The sequence below is a fragment of the Phocoena phocoena genome, chromosome 1, assembly GCF_963924675.1.
Source record: "Phocoena phocoena chromosome 1, mPhoPho1.1, whole genome shotgun sequence".
Classification (NCBI taxonomy): domain Eukaryota; kingdom Metazoa; phylum Chordata; class Mammalia; order Artiodactyla; family Phocoenidae; genus Phocoena; species Phocoena phocoena.
The window spans coordinates 153,152,165-153,171,725 of record NC_089219.1 but is presented as its reverse complement, the minus strand read 5'-3'; the positions used below and the strand labels follow the sequence as shown (position 1 = coordinate 153,171,725).

At 55.0% G+C, this 19,561-nt stretch overlaps 1 protein-coding gene across 2 annotated transcripts; it reads right to left on the bottom strand.

Annotated features, from left to right (window-relative positions):
- Positions 1 to 1,917: 1,917 nt before the first annotated feature.
- ETNK2 (ethanolamine kinase 2) lies at positions 1,918 to 19,444 on the bottom strand. 2 transcript variants are annotated; one of them, XM_065887741.1, is made up of 8 exons: positions 19,187 to 19,444; positions 17,297 to 17,556; positions 14,265 to 14,387; positions 8,726 to 8,868; positions 8,054 to 8,137; positions 5,381 to 5,526; positions 3,602 to 3,675; positions 1,918 to 1,990 (listed from the first exon to the last, which is right to left on the bottom strand). In XM_065887741.1, exons 1-8 carry the CDS (start codon positions 19,442 to 19,444, stop codon positions 1,918 to 1,920), a joined length of 1,161 nt encoding a protein of 386 aa, XP_065743813.1. The 2 variants fall into 2 exon arrangements, with proteins under 2 accessions (XP_065743813.1, XP_065743821.1); XM_065887749.1 differs by lacking the exon at positions 14,265 to 14,387.
- Positions 19,445 to 19,561: the final 117 nt, after the last annotated feature.

Sequence of the window (19,561 nt, the reverse complement as noted above, 5' to 3'; positions counted from 1 at the left end):
TCTCTCAGCCGTGTCCTCCACTAGCACCCTTCCTAGATGTGATACTGCTACCCGTCAGGGGCCTGGCCACCCTGGATCACCACGACCTTGAGCAGGGCCCCAGCTGCCAGCTCCGGCTCAGCTCCAGTGGTTGCCATGGCACCCTGGTACTTCTGCAAAAGCCAAACAGGCAGAGTCCACCTGGAAGGCACCTGCTGCTGCTGCGGTTGCTACCACCAAGGGTACCAGGCGCCTTCTGGGGGCCCTGGGAGCGCAGCCTGGGAAGCTGGGAGGGCGCCCCACTCACCTTTGAGCTGCCGTTCTCCCTCCCTCTGGCTTTCTGAGAAAGTGACATATTGGGTCCGGAAATCACCCTTGCCTGCTCTCGGGCACAGCAACCTCCCGCTCAACTCAACCGCTTGGGGCCAGTGAGGACCAAGGAAGAAGTCCTGAGCACTTGCATTTGGAGTCTTACCAGGCCATCACCTGGATAGGCTAAGTTCTTGGAATCCACGGTCTAGTTCCCTCGAAGCTGTGCCCTCTCAGGGTCAACTTATTCTAGCAAGATGGTCAAAAGCAGAGGAGCTGTGAGACCACCAGCTCTGCCCAGGTCTACCCCAAATCAGGACCCCAGGCCTTGGGAGCCAGGTAAAGGGAGGGCGTGGCGCAAAGTGTGCAGCCCAAAGGGACCCCAGAGAGGAGGGACGGGAGCGCCCTGCCACCCCCACCCCACCCCCACCGCAGGGGGACTAGTCACACCATCTGAGTCAAATCCTACCAGTGGCACTCAGACACAGACTGGTCCATAAATGGCCATTTTAATGCAGAAAACCATGATAATTTACAAATGAAAAATTTTATAGGCCAGAGCCAGAAAGGCCTGGGAGGCTGTGAGGGCAGAAAGGAGGTGGAGGCCATTGAGCGTCGGGGCAACAGCTCCTTCAGCACCTTCACGACCGACCCCACCCAGGCTCCTGCAGGCTGGCCAAGCCCCGGGGGTCCCTGGCCCCTGCCCTTAGACTCCCACTAGTCATTCCCCAGTGTGGAGACCGTGGGTCAACTTCAGGACAGAAGGTGGACATGGAGAGACTGTTCCTTGGAAGTGAGGGCCTGGAGGGCAAGGGAGGGAACAAGGCAGGAGCCTGCTGGCTATTGTCCAGCCACCCCACTCCTGGCTCTGTCCCCTCTGGCCAAGCCACAGCATGAAGCAGAGCCAGGCTTTGGTGGCCCATTCCCTTGCCTTCCCTCCCAGCAGGCGGCAGAGGTACAGAACACAAGCCTGGAGCAGAAAGGGCACTGGGGGAGAGCACACGTCCTCAGGCTGAGGTTTGGGACGGGGTTATTTGATTGGATATGGTTTGGAGAAAGGGAGTAATCTCAGATGAGGTGGCTGCTGGGGGAGCCATCAAACCCAATTCTAGACCCCACCCCACCCCCCCCAAGGTATGTACATCCATCTGTCAGAGTCGGCAGGATGCTGGTTTGGGCTCAGCACCCCCCACATGGGGCATGCAGGGGTAAACAGGCTGGAGGCTCAGGGCCCTGGAGGTAGAAAGGAGCCCTCCCACCTTCCCCCTTCCCCAAGCCAGGAAGGTTAAAGACACATCTAAGGCAGCCCAGATGCCACGATGGCCCGGGGCTGGGAATGCCAGCCTTTCCAGGGTGGCTGTGGTCTGAGCCCTGGCAGGCTGCAGGCACTCCCCACCACCCAGTCTGGCAAGGTGAAGAGGACCCCCAGAGCTGGGGCCTATCAGCCCCTCCAACCAAGAATGGTCACCAGAAGCATCACTGGGGGCTGGCGACAGGGGCAGAGCCTTCTCCTGGGACACCCACCTGTCCCCTCGCCCACCTTGTCCAAAGGTGAAGACCCCAGAGCAGAATGGAGCCCTGGAGAACAGGTCTGGCCGGCAGATGGGAGGGGACGGATGGGAACGCTGGTCACTTTGGCATCTCCAAGGCCAACACTTGAGGCTTCACCTTGAAATACTGGTTGAATCGGATCACTGCATACCTGCCAGAAGACAGGAAAGGGAACTGGGGGTGAGGAGCGTAGCCAGGTGAGCCCTGCTGGGGGCACTCACACCATGAGGAAAGTTTCTCACCAGCTCAGCCCATCTAGGTCTGGGCAAATGGACCCTAGCCCAGGCTGGGGTTTTTTGTTTTGTTTTGTTTTCACTTCAACTATAATTTTATTTTTCTTCTTAGATTAGACTGGAGCAACCCCTCCCCAAACATATTGGCTTGTTTGTTGAGTCTTTACAGCTCAGTGTGGTCAGTACGTTCACCCTGTTGAGCAACAGATCTCCAGGACTTTTTCATTCTGTAAAACTGGACTCTTAACTCCCCCCCACAGCAAGTGCCCAGCCCCCAGCACCCATTATTCTACTTTCTGTTTCTATGGATTTGACTACTTTAGCTACCTTATCTAGGTGGGATCATACAGTATTTGTCTTTTTGTGACTGGCTTATTTCACTTAGTACAATGTCCTTAAGGTTCATCCGTGTTGTAGCATGTGACATAATTTCCTTCCTTTTCAAAGGAATGACATTCCCTTGTGTGTATAGACCACATTTTGTTTATCCATTCACCCATCAACGGACACTTGGGTTGCTTCCACCTCTTGGCTACTGTGAATAATGCTACTATGAATATGGTTGTGCAAATATCTGCTTGAGACCCTGCTTTCAGTTCTTTGGGGTATACACCCAGCAGTGAGATTGCTGGATCATACAGTAATCCTATGTTAACTCTTTGAGGAAACACCGTATCGTTTCCCACAGAAGTTACACCATTTCCCGTTCCCAACAGCAGTGCGCAAGGGTTCGCATTTCTCCACCTCCTCACCAACACTTGTTATTTTCTGTTTATTCAAAAGTAGCCATCCTAATGGGGGTGAGGCAGATGCGATTGTGGGTTGGACTTGCATTTCTCTAATTTTTGTGAACACTTTAAAGCCAGCATAGTGATTCCTTTCCAGCTGAGGGTGGGTGGGCAGGACAAAGACAAAGGGACTGGACCAGAATGGAAGACAAAATGATTCCTGGTTTTAGGGACACGTGTATCTCGCACGACAGGGCCGCCTAAGTAGTCAATACTCAAGTACAGTCTCGGTACAGCCCCTAGTACATCACTAGGGGCCACTAAAGGAGCAGTTGGGTCTGATACCCCATGCAGGGAGGCAGCATGGTCAGCTAAACCACCAAGGGACCTCAGCCGGTCATCCACCCCTCTGGAACTCTGGCCCCTCTGCTATAAAATGAGGTTTGGACTCATGATCTTTCAGACTAATTTCCAGCAATTCCCTTCAGCACCAGGCTCTGTGGGGAAGAGCCCTGGCAGAAGAGCCGGGCAGTGAAGCAGAGAGCAGGCTATAATAGGGAAAGAGGAATCAGGAGGCAGGGTGCAAGGGTTTCTGACCACTTCCAGAGAGGGATTCTGGGCACACGTGCTTCCCCAGGCATCCCTGGAGCACTGACCCGCCTCACATGGGCTGGCTGGAATGGGGATGGTGAGCAGGGCAGAGGAATGGACCTGGACATTCTCTTTGGGGTGTCCTTTACCCCCACGTACCGGGTTCAAGGCTCTTCCTTTCCTCCACGCACCCCCCACCCCCGCACTCACCTGAGGAAATTAAAGTCGATGGTGGAGAACTGGCTCTGGATGAGGGCCCAGAGTGCCCAGAAGAAGTGAGACGCCTGAAAACACATCAGAGAAGATCAGTGTAGTGAGCCCCCCAAACCTGTCATGGACCCCCATAGCTGGAGGGACACAGGCACTGTGGAAGACACAGAACTAAGACGCTGGCAGAGACAAAGTGGGGTCTCCCCAGCACAGGTGGGGGATATTCTACAGGTCAAGTCACTGGATGGTATCTGGGGACTCCACTCCTAGAAAAAGGCAAGCAGAGTAGGTTCTACTGCCCTCAGGCTTAAGCAGACTTTCAGCTTGTTCCCCAGCCTAAGCCGAACCTGAACTCCAGCCCTGGCTGCTCCCCTACCCAGGAGAATCTTCAAGCCCAAGGTATCCAGGACAAGAGAAATCCCTAAGGCAGAGCTCAGGCCTGGTTGCCAGTGGAGGGGGTGGCACCCCATCTGCAGTGCCCTGGCCACATGGGCATCAGAGGTCCAGTCGCTGGAAGACCTCTAAAGTGACTTCTTTCACCCCTTACCCTCTCTTCTATCGCAAGGTGGGTGAGGTCAGACAGTGAGTGCAGACATGAGCCGGGCTGCTGACCAAGGGTTCAACTGCCTCCCCAGAGCCAGAACCCCCCCGGGGCCCAGACCACCCTAGGCTCAAGAAGCTAGAGCGCCGTGGTTCCTGCTGCTCCAGCGACCCCAGGCCAGGGCCCCCACTCCTGTGGCTCTCCTGCCCCACCCCAAGTCCTGCTCACTCTAGGGTTGGCTCTATAGCACCTCCCCCCATTTTATTCCCTTTTCACGACTTAAAAGGGGCAGAGATCAATTAGCAAGTGGGAATGGTTACTAAAAATTTGGCAAGATGAAGGCATAGGTGGAACAGTTAAGAGGAAGAACCTGAAAAAAAATCACTTGGTTGTACAGCAGAAATTAACATAACATTGTAAATCATATACTTCAATAAATTTTTTTTTTAAAAAGGAAGAACCTGATAAGAATCAGTTTTATACCAATGGGGAAAATAGAATAGGCAATTTAAAATTACAGGTAATTAAAGATTTTATTTAAGTTCTCTGATATATTGTGAAATTCAGGGCAGCTGACTTGTCTTCTCGCTTATGCATGGCTGACATTAGTAAGACTAGTTAGCAATCCCCTTGGTGCATTCCAGTGGAGACCTGGCATGAACCATGTACCTTGGATAATTAGCACTCAAAATCAAGAACTGACAGCACAGTAATTTGAGAAGAAAGAGCCTGATGGGAAAGGCTTACGTAGAGTTTTGAGTGAGTCAGTGGAGACAGTTAACAAGGAGGATTAGAACTGACATTCTCTATCTTCTCCAAAGACGAAAAAAAAAAAAACCAACACAAAACTCAAGGGATGTATTTAACTGTGGCATGAAAGGCTAAGGTTAGACACTAGAAAGAACTTGTCCAAATGAGAGAATTGCTAAAATAGGAAGCTGGGCTCTTTCCTGGAAGTAGTTCTCTAGGCAGGAGAGGACCTGGACTTGATGGAATGGGAGGAAAGCAGGGAATAGGGTGTCAGTATTAAGAGGATGCCCAAGATGGCTCTTCCCAGAGTCCCCCTCTAGGTTGGGGTTCAGGAGCATATGATGGGACTCCCCCAGGACCTCACCCCTGACCCTGGGCTCTGCTTCCTCCTCCACCACAAGGCTGTGAGAAGGTAGGAGCTGGGGGTGGGCCCTGAGTCCCTCCTCCCAGCTCTCCTTCCCCCACCCCTTCCAGTCACAAGCACTCACCAGGGCAAACTTGTTGACTTGCACATAGAGCCTCTCCACCTCCCTGGGGGTCACAGCCATCCCCTTCTGTGCCTGCAGGTAGTAGCGCAGCCACTGCAGCTGGGTCTCCCGCGCTGGGTACCAGCAGTAATCGACCTCATTCACACCTGATGGGGAGGCACAGAAGTTGCTGGGAGACGGGCCCACCTGGGGGTCTCCTCCAGCTCAGTAGGTGTTCCCTGATCCCCTCAAAACCTCCATCTCCTGTGTCCTGTGGGGCTGTGCAAAGAATGCAGCTTCTTTGACCACCAAACTCTAATGTGTGGAGGGTCGACCCCCATCCCAGCTGGGGGCACTGCTTTCAGTGGGCTGAGCTGGAGGAAAGCACAGAGAGAGGCAGACTCGTTGAGGGGCAAGGCACAGTCCTGGAAGTGATGGGGACCCCCTAAGACAGCACCGCTGTATCCCTGAGCCCTACACAAAACCACGGCACTCTGGAGGCGCTGGGTCAAAGCCCCGAATCGGAAGCCTAGTTGTCTTAGATCTGACGCTAACCTCCAGTTAACTTCGGGCAAGCCCTTTCCTTTCACTGGCCAAAATCTCATTTGTAAAGCAAGGGCTGGACGTAATGCACCTCAAATACTGCTTCCTGAACCAGTGTTGAGCTGGTTAACGTAAAAACATCGCCTGGAGTGCTTGGCGAAAATACAGATTGCCAGGCACCCACCCATGTCCAACTCTCCAGGTGATTCGGAAACACAGCCAGGCTTGGAACCCCTAAGCTAAATGGCCTGGACTCCTTCTAGTCCCACCCTTCCCTGAGTCCTCATACTGCCAGCCCAGTACGCACCAGCCACATCTTGGGCATGATGGCAGAGAGCCTAGATTCAGAGCTGGTACAGAAAGAAACAGTTTATTAAAGACAGGACCAGGACTGGGCCACCTTGTCTGGTCTCTTCCTCCCTCTTCTTTTCTTCCTCTCTTTCCCAAGCTTCCCTTATATCCCTGGAGAAACACACTCAGCCCCCAAGAGTATGGCTGGAGAAGAAGGTCCTGGCACAGATGTAGACACTAAGGCCCAGGTAGAAGAAAGCTGTTCAAGGTCACACAGCCAGTTACTAGAGGCTGGTTCTTAGCTCCCAGCACTGGGTCTCCCTGCTCCTGAGAACACAGGAGATGCCTCTCTCCTCTACTGCCCTCCTCCTCCCCCCATGCTAGGTTCCTCCTCCTTCATTCTCAGCTTGGAAGCAGGATGCAGTCTGCCCCCTTGGAGAAATTCCAGCTGGACTTTGCTCCAAGCGCTGGGCGAGAAGGACTTAAAATGCTTAAAAATTATCCCTTTTGGAAAGGCCAGTGGGTCTGTCAGTTGAGCAATCACAGGCCCAGTGCCGTGCGGGTGCCAGCCTCTGCTCCAGGCCACACCCCACAGCTCAGCTGCTCTGCCCAGCTGAGGCCCCATCTGTCCCTTGGGTGCCTAGATGCAGCTGGTGGCCACCCTGGGGAGTCATACCTTCAGGTACAAGCAGTGCTTGACAGCCCTGGTCACCTGGGGTTCCAGAAGGGGCAGGATTGGCCTGTATTGGCCTGGGGAGTGCCTCAGGCTGGCCCACGTGCCGGCTCTACAGTTGGCCTGGGCGTGCCTCACCTATCCTAAGCCATACGGACTGGCCACATCACGCTGAGCACCCCGCACTGCTAGCCTGGGGATGTCCCTCCAGCCCCAGTGTCCACCTCCATCCACCAGTTGCCTCTTTAGCCCCATCAAATTGTTTAACAATTAAGCCCTCAAGCTGGAAAAACTTGCCCTGCTTCCTTTACACAAATGATTCTATTGTACACACCTACCTTTATGGAAGGATGGCCTATGCCAGGACACACCCCAAATCCTACCTGTTCCATGGCTGCTCCAGCCTCCCTCGGAGGCAGAAAAGCTCCCCTGCCTGACATCAGCAGCAAATACCAACGTGGAGCTTAGTATGTGCCACACCAGTGTGTGTATCACACATCAGTACTATGAAGTAGGCACCATTATCATCTCCATTTTACAAAGGCACAGAGAAGGTAAGTAACCTGCCCCAAGCGTCATGCAGCTAGTAAAAGCAATGAAGCCAGGACGTGAAGTAGGGGAGTCAAGTTGCAAAGTACACACTGTTAACTAGTTGCACCGTGATTAATCTCATCAGGTCACCAGGCAAATAGCTACTTGCAGCTCGTTCTGCCCCTTATCTGCCTGCAGGGCCCCTATGTACGACTGCACGGGTTGACTGGGCCTAAAGGAGCTTGGACAGGGGGTGAGTGGAGGCTGACATCAAGCTGAGCTGGGCCAGCTGGCGTGGGCTGTGTCTGCCCAGAGGAAGGATGGGGTCTCTTTAGAATTCACGTACCAAGCCGAATGTCCTCAGGGATCCTACAGAGGGCACATTTCCCTAATTTGTACCAAAGTGCCATATGGGCTAGCAGGGGCTTGCTCTGTGTATGTGGGTCTGCCCCGGCCCCCCACCCCACCCCCCTGCCCATGAGACCTGGTGCTTTCTCAAGGCAGGCTGTGCCTGGCCCCTCCCTCAAGCTGTGATATCTTGAGGACAGGGGTGTCCAGCCTCCATTCCCCATGCACAGAACCCCCTCCAACCCTTCCCCTGGACCCGGCCCTCCATCACCAGGAGGATATAGGCCAAAGAGTAATGCCCTTCTCACCTGCAAACTCATTGAAATGGTTGCCAATGTCAAAAGCTTGGTAGTTATAGCCGGCATATTCATAGTCAATGAACCGTACGTGACCTGTGAGGTAGAGGAAAGGCAGTGAGGGTTGGCCCCAGATCTGGATATAGGGCTTGGTCAAGCTTTCACAGACCTCAGGAACGCACCTACTGACTCTCGCCGGCCTCTGCAGCCTCACCCAACTTCTCAGCGGCAACTTTCTTCTAAGTTGCTTCCTTCCATCTTTCCATCTGTCTGTCTGCCCTTTCCCCAGCTCCGGCTGTCCCTCTCACACAGCTGGGTCCTCAGACTCTCCCCAACTAAAGACATTTGTCCTCAGCATGGCTGAGGACCAGAAAATAAATCCAAGTACTCCATGGGGGTGAAGCTATCATCAGGAACACAGGGAAGGCTCAGGGCAGCCAAGACATCCTCGTTGTCAGGGGAGTGGCTCCACAAACTATGATTTTGAGTTCTTTCTTGGCAAAGATTTTTCTAAGTAGGAATTTGTTTCTTTTTCATTTCTCTCCTACAAATTAACTTGAGACCTACACCAGAAGGTCTCACTTTGCTTGTCCAAGTACCAGGCTGAGGAGTAGAACCCCAACGCCAGCTGACCAAGCAGCCCGAGCCCTTGCTGCTGCCTGGCCAGGGCCAGGGAAGCTGTACCTTTGGTGCTGTCGTAGATGATGTTCTTGCAGAGCAGGTCATTGTGGCAAAACACCACAGGGGAGTCCAACTGAGGCAGGTGCTCCTTCAGCCAGGCCAGCTCCCGTTCCAACACCTCGACCTTAGGGACATCTGCAGAAAGGCTGGACAGTGGCAAGAAAGGTGGTCAGTGGAGGGAAGGCTGATAGCAGACAGGCACATGCTTGGCCTCAAAAGCCCTGGGCTCTGGCCCCATCACTACCTCTTATTGCAGAGGGACCTTGGACAAACGGCTGACCTTTCAGACCCTCACTTTTGTCACTTGTAAAATGGCACTCACCTTTCCTGTCCTTCTGGCTTCCTGTGGTTATTCTAAGAAGCTGATTAAAACATGGGCATAAAAGCATTTTGCAAAGTGTAAAAGTCCCTGACCGAACAGTGTCCTGATACTTCGTGAAAGGGAGAGGGAAATAAGGATGGAGGCACAAGGAGATGTCAGGGGAGGGAGAGTGAGTGTCCAAACTCAATTATTCCAGAAAGAACAAGGGCAGCAGGGGAGGGATGCAAACAGACCTGCTCTTGGGATGCTCGAAACGATTCCTAGGGGGAGGTGAAGCTCTCTAAAATAAGACCCCAGAGCTCCTCCAGTGGAAGAGTGACAGTGCCCTGGGAGTGGCGGCAGCAAGGGCACCGTCTTGAGGAGACAGAGGGACGTTGCTGTGAGTCTCCCTCCTGCTCTGGTGGCTGGCGTCATGGTTGGAAAGGACTAGAGATCATCTAGACTGGCTTCCCATCGCACGGCGAGACCACTCAGGTCTACAGAAGAAAGCAAAAACAATTGCTTCTTGGGCCCACTCCTACAAGGCCAAGGGGATACGAGGGCCTTTCAATTGGAGAGCACTTGCTCTGCTGCGGCTCAATAACTCACCTCTTCCCCCTTGAACTATGGGTGTGTTTCCCTGCCCCGGCCCCCTGCTTGTGTAGGAACAAAGATGCATGAAGGCCACCTGTCCCTCAGCCCACCCCATCCTGTGGCCCACGGCAGGCATTTTTGCTAAAAGTACATGTTGAGGAATGAACGAACAGGTCAGTCAATGATGTTCTCAGAGGCCACGGGGAAGTTGGTGAGGGCGCACTGTGCCCCCGTGCTCTGAACTTTGCTCCCAGGAAGCACCGTTCTGTGTATACTGAAAAGCCAAAGAGTTAGCAGAGCCCTTAAAACCCTAGCCTCCTCCCCTCCACCCATTGGTGGTTCCGGGGTTTTATCTCCATTCACATGACTCCTGTTTGCTTTCTTGTCCAGGGCGGTGAGGGTACACGCGGGAGGATGTGAATGAGACACGTCCTCTCTGACCCTGCCCCAGGACGCCCCATTGCCCCTCACGCAGCCCAGAAGCCAGAATACAGGGAAGAGTAGTCAGCGACTAAGGCATCCCCCTGTTCCCCTGGACACGGATGAGCCGCAGGCTCCCTCCAGGCTCTGAGAAGGTCAACGCTAAAGGGGATCTCAGGTCTCCTGTCTAACCCCATGGGGCATCTGAGGCTCAGGGGAGGGCAGAGACTTCCTCCCGCCTCCAGATGCGTCTTACACAGCTGGATACTCTACTCCCTCACCTGAGGAAAGCAGTCCTCAGCCTATCCAAGGATCCAAAATCAAGCTGAGCCTCTGAACTGAGGGGGCCTCAGTGCCCCTCAGGGGCTCTGCACAGGCCACTCTGAGTCTAGGGGTCTATTAGGGGTGGGATGGGGGAGGCCTCCCCTCACCCTCACTGGAATTTATCTGTGTTGACAGGTCTGCATAAGATACATTTTAATCTGGGCTCTTCCTAAGAAGCTACCTTTTCCTTTAAGATTCTTTTTTTTCCCCCTTGGACTGAGACCATCCAAAGAAAAGAATTAGGAGGCCTCCTTTGGTTTGCCCAGGTCTCAGCCTGAAAAACATGTCTTTGACATCCAAGATGCCTGCTGCCCAGGCCCTGACCTCTGTCTGACCCCTACCCTACCCACCCCAAGACCACACAGCTGCTTACTGTGCGAACGGTCCAGGCCTTCTACCTCCCTGTGCAGCCCTGCTTCCCTCCCCTGAGCGCTTGAAACGCCACCAGCTTTGCTACCTTCAGCCCTGACATCACTCGACTCTCTCGAGGCTGTGGGGATGGCAGACTAGTGCCCGCCACTGCATCACAGAAACTTCCACACCCCAGGCAGAACAGCTCTGTCCCTCAGAGGAGTAGGAGGGGGTGAAGGGGCTGGGGGCCCTCCTCAGGGAAGCCTGGGGGTTCCCCTGAAGGGACTGCTGCCTGGCAAGTGTCCACTCAGCATTCAGGATCCGGGGGGGGAAGGGGGAGGAAGTATCTTCTCCCTACAGGGAAAGGACTTCCTAAGTGTTCAAACTTACTGACTCATCACGTTTTTTTTTTTTTTTTGCGGTACGCAGGCCTCTCACTGTTGTGGCCTCTCCCTTTGCGGAGCACAGGCTCCGGACGCGCAGGCTCAGCGGCCATGGCTCACGGACCCAGCCGCTCCGCGGCATGTGGGATCCTGCCGGACCGGGGCACGAACCCGTGTCCCCTGCATCGGCAGGCGGACTCTCAACCACTGCGCCACCAGGGAAGCCCCTGACTCATCACCTTTGCCCTCATACCAATCAACCCATCTAAAGCTCCTCTTGATGCCCCTTAAGCAGTTATCAACCCCACCTTCCCCAGCCACGATGGGTTCCCCCATGTCCCACCCAACACCAAGACTATCAAATCTGTTTCCACAAGACCTGACTCATCTCCCTATTCTCCATCCCTCCATGAAGCTTCCCTAGGGCAACGTTCCTCAGAGCATGGTTCCTTGATCACCTGCCTCAGAATCACCTGGAGAGCCGGTCAAAAGGCAGATTCCTAGGGTCTAATGCAAGACCTCCCAATCAATCTCCAGGGTTAGGCTCGGAATCTGTACCTAGCAAGCACCCAGGGGAATCTCATGCTCCAATTTGGGAACCCTAGTCCTAGATATTGCCCACTGAATTACAACACTCCCCCAGCTGGCCTCCCTGCCTCGAAGCCCCCAACTCCCACCCACATCTGTCCTTTACAACGAACCCCTGGCTCCAACACCTTCACATTGACTCTCCACTGCCTGAAAAATTAATCTGGGCTCCTTAACCTGGCACTGAAGGCCCCTCACAGCCTAGTTCCAACTCACCTCTGCAGCCCCATCTCCCACGACCCATGCCCAATGGGTGGGTCTGCTCCAGGGCTTCCCTGGTGGCGCAGTGGTTGAGAATTTGCCTGCTGATACAGGGGACACGGGTTCGAGCCCTGGTCTGGGAGGATCCCACATGCCGCGGAGCAACTGGGCCCGTGGGCCACAACTACTGAGCCTGCGCGTCTGGAGCCTGCGCTCTGCAACGAGAGGCCGCGATAGTGAGAGGCCCGCGCACCGCGATGAAAAGTGGCCTCTGCTTGCCACAACTAGAGAAAGCCCTCGCACAGAAACGAAGACCCAACACAGCAAAAAGATAAAATAAAGTAATTAATAAACTCCTACCCCCAACATCTTAAAAAAAACATTAAAAAAAAAAAAGATCTGCTCCAGCCAGGCCCTCATCTACTCAGCATCCACAAGCATGCTGTCTCCTCCAGCCGGAGGCCTCCCTTTTCATCTCTGCCATACTACCTCTGCCAAGAAGACTTTCCCTGGCGCTCCCACCCCTGCATACATCACACACACTGCAGAGCCAGGTCCTATTTACACGGAAGGTTTCTAAGCTCCTTGAGGGCAGGGCCCCTGTCACCTTCAAGTTTTTTGTTGTTTTAAATCCCAATCAATCAGTGTTTGTGAAATGAAGGACTGACTCAATCAGGGTTATTAGGCAACGACTGGAGCTCAAGTGCTTCACCCCATCCGAGTGATTGCTCATTGCTGCCCTGCTTGCGGCAGGTTAGACAGTTTAGGGCAGGCATCATCCCCTCAAGAGGCTCAATTTAAGCAAATTGATTTGCCTAAGGTCAAAGGTGAGACAAGAGAAAAGGAAGTTGGCCAGCTCTTTCTCAGCACACTCCCCTCCTAACAAGGTCACCCCCCGAGGCTACACAGTGACAGTACAGTCAGAAGAAGCTGCAGTAACAAGGGTCATGCCCGAGCATTAGGCCTGGACTCTAGTCCTTGAATTGCCACGTATCAGTATAACCTTGGGCAAGTCCCATCCTTCCTCTGGGCCTCAGTTTTTCCATCTGTCAAACGAAAGTGGTGGGCTGGATGATCAGAGGGTCTTGCTCTCCATGTGCTGTTCTAGTCCTAAGGGGGAAAGCAGTCCTTGTCCCAGAGCCATCTGACATAGAAGGTCTGAACATAGGCTGTCCTAGACAAGTAGTCCCAAAGCGGTGCTTAATAATCTCTGACAGGGAGGATCTAGATAAAGTCATGTGTGCACGCATGTGACAGAGACACACGATCGGGATGGTTAATTATTACCGTCTTAGAGGGAGAAGGAGATACCCTTCCTCCAAACCTCTTCTGTGCCCTGCTCCCACGAACATTTGGAGAAGAGTGATGTCCAGCCCCAGTGGGGAACATGGAGGGATCAGAGACCCACTATGGCCTTTTTTGCGGGGCGCAGGGATGACCTCAATCTTTTCTCCATGCCACCATCCTTTTCTCAGCACTCTAGGGTATGCTGGGGAGTCAGGCATCTGAAGGCCAGAAGGACTCTCAGGTTGCCGGTGAGAGCACAAGGAGAGGTCCAGGGAACTGCGTCTTACCTGGGGAAAGGCAATGTCAGGATGCGTAGGGTGTGCCCCTCCCCGGGAAGAGCGGTGAGAAAGCAGCGAGCTGTCAGTTTGAACAAGGTGAGGAACTGGGGCCCCAGAGCCATGTGGGGACAAGAGGTGCCCAGGCAAGTAGCAGGAATCTTGAAGTCCAAGGGCTTGTCAGCTGACGAGCTGAGTTCTTCTGACTGCCTCTGAACTCAGCCCCACCCCATTCTCAAGAAGGTCGGTCCCTCCCTTCTCATTGCTCAGAAGCCAGCTCAGGTAGAAAGGGCCCTGTGTGGAAACAGAAGCCCTGCCTCTGACTAGCCCTGTGACACTGGGCAAAGCTTAGTCTCTGAGCTCAGTATCCTTCAGGTGAAATGGGGAGATGCTGACCCTATTCTCCGCCACAACCAGAAAACTGAAGGAGAAATAAGCACATAGATAGGGAGGGTGGGAGGGAGGGAGACGCAAGAGGGAAGAGATATGGGAACGTATGTATATGTATAACTGATTCACTTTGTTATAAAGCAGAAACTAACACACCATTGTAAAGCATTTATACTCCAATAAAGATGTAAAATAAATAAATAAAATTTTAAAATTCTAAAAAAAAAAGAAAGAAAGAAGCACATAGGTACAAAACTGCGGAAACAAGTTCCTGAGGTTTCGTCAATCAGCCCAACTCTGCTTGGAGGCAGAGGCTCAGGAATCAGGACTGAAGCCACTAAACCTTCTGTCGGGGCGGGCTGGGGAAGGGAGGTCATATTAAGGCAGCAGAGACAGTGATAGCCTTGAACCCTCTCAGATCTTTGTACCTGGGGTTGATCTCGTTCTTCACAAGGGTGAAGTAACTGTGCATCTTGTGCCAGAGGATGGGCTTGGGCAGGCTGCCGTTGGCGTGGATGGTGTGAATCTTTGCCATTTCTAAGGCAATCAGCCTACAGCAGAAAACAGGAAGAGTAGAGTATGAGTGTGGGGCAGGCCCTCCCCAGCTCAGCCACTCCTGAGCATAAAGAAATGGCCCTGCAAGGTCCACTGGGGCCAAGTGTAGGCTATTACAAATCTGTTAGGAGCTCTTGGTCCTGCAGAAGGAAGGTCTCAGCAGAAGGCGTGAAAACGAGATAAGGCCTTCAGCTCAGCAGCTCCCCTTCCAGAACCAGAGCCCGGGGAGCTTCAGGGAGTGAAAGGGCAAAGCAGTGGGCCGGTTGGCCACAGGTCAGTGACCCTGCCCCACCTCAAGGTTGAGTGCCTACAGCAACCCCTGAGGACAGAGGGGTCACCTGGGGAGGGGGGCGGAACCCCTCCCACCCCCCCACCCCAGCCCCGCCCCCTTGGACTCAGACCCACGCCCTCAAGGGGAGGTAAATGCAGGGCACCAAGGAATCAGGGGGTGGTAATGCCACGCAGGGAAGAAAGGCTTGTCTCTTATCAGTCTGGCCAAGGTGGGGAGGGAAGCAGGCTGGCCCAGGGCAGCCCCTTCCTCTGCGGCAGGGAGTTGATGCTGGCGGCTGGGTGCCAAGGACGCAAAACAAACCAGCGTTCTATTTTCAAGTTCTCCTGTGGACATTATCCAAGGTCCCGGGAGAGAAGGAGGGGGCGGTGGGGAGAGGAGAAAGCAGAGCTGGGGAAGGTTGCTGGGAGAGGGCGGGGGTGGATAGAGGACTGACTGGGCAGAGAGGGAAGGCCTTGATAAGGACCCCAGCGTCTGAGGCCCTGTGTCCCAGCTGGGCTCCCCCAGTCCTCTGCCTGCTCTCCCTTCTGGAGCCCCACCCCCCACTCAGCTGCCAAGCCTCCAGCATTCAAGCTTCCTTCGCCTCTGCCTGTTGCTCGAATAATAATCACTGGGAAAGACAACAAAGGCATTGGCTGTCTGAAACCTTGTTGCCGAGCTGTTCCAGGGACACCCCCTCCCCTGGCCAGGTCCTTGGAAGGGACAGCCATCGCCCAACAGGATAGCAGGGCAGACTAGGGGCTCCTCCAGAAGCCCCCAAGGCTCCCACCTCCTAGAGGGTGGAGGGGGCAGGGGGCGTGGCAGCGACCGAGTGGGTGAGAGACGAAGGCTGTGCTTTCAGAGGCGAGAGGCCCTGGGGCAGGAGGGAGCCCGCCAGGGCTTGGGCAAGGCAGGGGAGCAGCCCCTGAGACCCGGGGTTCCCCTACCCAAAGGAAGATTCCGAAAAGAGCCTAAACAGAGTGTTTCCTTGAATATCAATAGGGCTGTTGTCTGGAATAGCAATGAAAGTAACCTCAACAGTCAGCGTTTTTATGCTGCAAAGCCTCGCAGGAGGCGGAGGTTGGGAGGTGAGGGTCCTCTTCCTCCCTGCCTTTCCCTCAGAGATCCACCTTCATCCCAGAAGGATAATGGTCTATCCTGGGAAAATCATCAAGGAAGGGTCTACCTCCCATACTTATCCCACTTTCTGGCTCTCCCCCAAACGTAAAGTTCTTCTTATTATCAAACCTAAATCCATCTTCAATCTTCCTGACAATGGTAATTGTTTCCATGAAAGAATGAGTGACAGCATCAGATTCCCAGAGGTGGCGGGAGACTGGGAGTGGTGAGGACCTGACAATATCTGAGCTTTTTTGCACAAGACTGAGGGAGAGCTGGGAGGGGTACTGTGGGAGAAGTCAGGACAGAGTTCCCTCGGCCCCACTCTGACCTCACATCTCTAGCTGGGTGCATTTTGAACTACCACCTGGAGCCTGAGAAGAACCTCGCACAGGGCTGCATGTCCCCCACCCCCACCCCAGATACACACACACACACACACACACACACACACACACACACACACACACACACACACACTAGAGGGCCTGCTAGGGGTTCCCTGCAAATAGGGCCAGGCGCACTAGCTTGAGGTCAGCTGGGTAGCAGGTGACGGCTAAGAAGCTTCTTGGTCTACTCCCTGCCTGGGCTTTCCTGTTTCCCTTCAAGATTTGAAAGGCTCCTTCCCCTTAGGTGGGACAGGACAGATCCTAAGGGTCTCAAGCAGACCCCCATGCTGTTGTTCCCGGTGTCAGGGGTAAATTTCGGTTTGCCTCAAGCGTCACTACAGTCTGAGGGCCCTGCACATGGGCGTGGCGTTGTGGGGAGGAAGAAGGATCCTGCCGGACATCCTTGCTCAGCATGGTCAGAGGAGAGCATAATATGGGCTCTTCTTTGGTTCTCCCCCTTCCAGACCCCCAACAGTGGCATCCACAGGGCTTAAAGGTTAAGTCCAGTTCCTGGGTCCTACACATCCAGGCATTTAATAGGAGCAGCTCCCTGGGGACCATGGGTCCTTGTGAGCCTCTGGAAGGAAGCCTCAGCGGTTCCCTAAACCTGGGCTCCTACCTTGTCAGGAAGCCCAGAAGGAGCTCAGACTGGGGTGGGGAGGCATCTCTCTGGGTTGGTACCACCACACTCACCCTGGATAAGGCCCATTTTCCAGGAATGCCTGAGCCCTCGGCAGGAGGGGAGGCACAGGAAACCCTGAGCACTCTGGGGATTTCACTTCCAAGGCTCCGAGATGTTTCCAGGTCAGACTTGGGATGGGTGGAGGACTGAGGCATGGGCCAGGAAGCAGACCCCCCTTTGGTCCCATGTTCACCAAAATTCTCACTTGCATCCCCAAGAACACATCCTTTTAGCAGACCCCACTGAAAATCTACACAGAACTATAGCTCCTCTCCGCAGAGCAAGGCACGTAAACGCACACACATTTTTCATGCAATTTCAGGGAGTTCACAGATCTTAAGAGTCTCTTTCATGGATGCCACTCCACCAGGGAAGCTAGCCAACGATTTCAAAGCCCAAGGCCTGCGGAATCATGGAGATGAGTGATACACTGGGCACCCTCCTCACCTGAAGAGCCGGGGCTCACGGATGTGCTCTGGCCCCAGGGCCATGCCCCTCATGTACTCGTAGCACAGCCCATTCTGGAAGGTGCAGTAGAGTTTGGGGGCGCAGCCATGTGCTCGCAGCAGCTGGAAGTTCCTGACCTCATTCTCCCGGTCCACCAGCAGCTCTGTCCGCTCCCCATACACCCGGACCAGCACACAGTCCTGCATGTCGTCCTCCACGTAGCAGGCCACCAGCTTGTTGGTAATGCCATCAGTGAAGCGCTGGCATGGGGGAGAGGGATGTGTGGGGCAGGGACTCTGCTCTTGCCTCGTGGTGACCCAGCTCCAGCACAGGGTGCTCGTTTGAATGCTGAGCACAATTGCACAGAACCCCCGTCCTTTAGCCCTCTCACTTAGTAAAGAGCTCAGCACTGCTCCTAACCCTCCAACCCTCTCCCGATGCTTGAGGTAGACCAGAGAGTTCAAGAAAAAAATGGCAGCTTGGGCTCAGCCCAGGCATGCTTCTCCTGGGTCTGCTTCTAGTGGATGGGATTTGGCAGTGGAGGAATTTTCACACCACTTACCTCCCCCCTCCACTTTTCACTCTCCCATCAGGCCCTGAAAGAAACCTCCATGGACCAGGATGCGGCAGACGGAGGGGCGTCACCTAGGACGTGTACAGCCTGACCCAACTTGCCTCTCACCACCTGCCAGGCAGAGGGCTCCTTGCGGTCCCTCTCGCCCCACGCAGCGGCAGGGGTAAAGGAGGGCACTGAGGTTGGCACCCATCCCAGGGCCAGGGGGTCAGAGCTCCTTAGGGCCAGAAGAGACAGTAGATCCTGGGAAGGTTCTCTGGGTAGGGTGACAAGGAGGAATGAACCATGGAATTTATGGGGCATGGTGTGAGAGAGCTGGAAGGGGCCTTAGGGACATTCGAAGTAATAAAAGGTGGGGAAACTGAGGACCAGAGAGGGGAGGGACTGGAAGACATCGTGTTAGGCCAGCGCTGGAATTAACCTCAGGCCTGCTTGATGCCCTGATGGTTTTACACTAAAGTTGTCTTTTATTTTGAAAATGTTACCCACTCACCCCTCCCCCAAAAGGGGTCTGTCAACCTTCGCACATGGTCCTGAACCGCACCTTTCCCCACCCAGAAGGCCCACCAGCATGGAGTCCCTACCACTCCAGCATAAGCTGCAGGTGCCCACTCAGGGCAGCATCCTCCCAGAGGGAATGGGACAGCTGAAGACTCTTTACAGAGGAGGCAGGTCTGCTGGGAAGTCAGCCTGAGGCTCCTCAGGGGGAGCCTCTGCCCACGTCTGTGTCCCTGCCAGTGTGCCCAGCAGAGCGAGGAGGTGCCCTGTGTAGGGGGAGCTGAGGCAGAGCTAGGGGCGATGGTGAGGCTTTCCACGCAGCTCAGGGCTCGGGGCTAGCTGGAATTCCTCAGGGTGGCTCCTGGGACCAGCAGGAACAGCTCGGAGCCCGGAGGCTTTGCTCCCACTATGGGGTGTGTGAGTGTGGGGGGTGCCCTTAAAAGTTCCTGCCTCCGCAGGTTTCAGAGCCGGATGGCTACTTGCTTCTGGGCAGCGAGGGGCACCGGCGCACACCGACAGGGGGTGGGGCCCGCACGCACAACGTGCTGACAGTGGGCAGGTGGATCTCCCGCGTGCCCGAGAGCCCCAGGAGGAGGGGTGTGTGTGGAGGGCCGAGGGAGGCGGGAGCCTAGCTTTGCTTAGGGACCAAAATAGATGAAGAAAGAAATACATACGCAAACCACCATTTCAGCCCTCTTCTGGGCAGCAGCCTGGCACCCCTGGGACCGACACCCGGAAGGATGCACGAACACACGTCCACGCATCCCCGTTCCAGCCCCGGCGGGGCCCCATCCCCTGCCCCGCGCCCGCTCTGCTACCTTGGTCCGAACTTGCTGGGGCTTCCAATGTGGCCGCAGCTCCCGGATGAGGCGCAGGGCGCCGGGGAGGATGTCGTCCTGGTCCACGGATATGCCGAAGCACGGGACGGCGGCGGCCCTCGGGGGGCCCGGCGGTTCCCGGCAGCCCGCGCCGGCCGCAGCCTTCTCCTCCATGCCCCATGAGCACTGCGGGCAAGGCGCCTGCCTCCTCAGGTAAAAGGGCGAGCACGGCAGGGGAGCCGAAGGGGGCACAGCCATTCCCTGCAGCCCCACCCCCTCGGAGCCGCCGCGCGGACGCTAGCCCCCGCGGGGGGGCCCGGCGCGGGAGTGGGAGTGGTAGAGGAGGGGCCAGGGGAAGTCCATGACTCAGGAGCC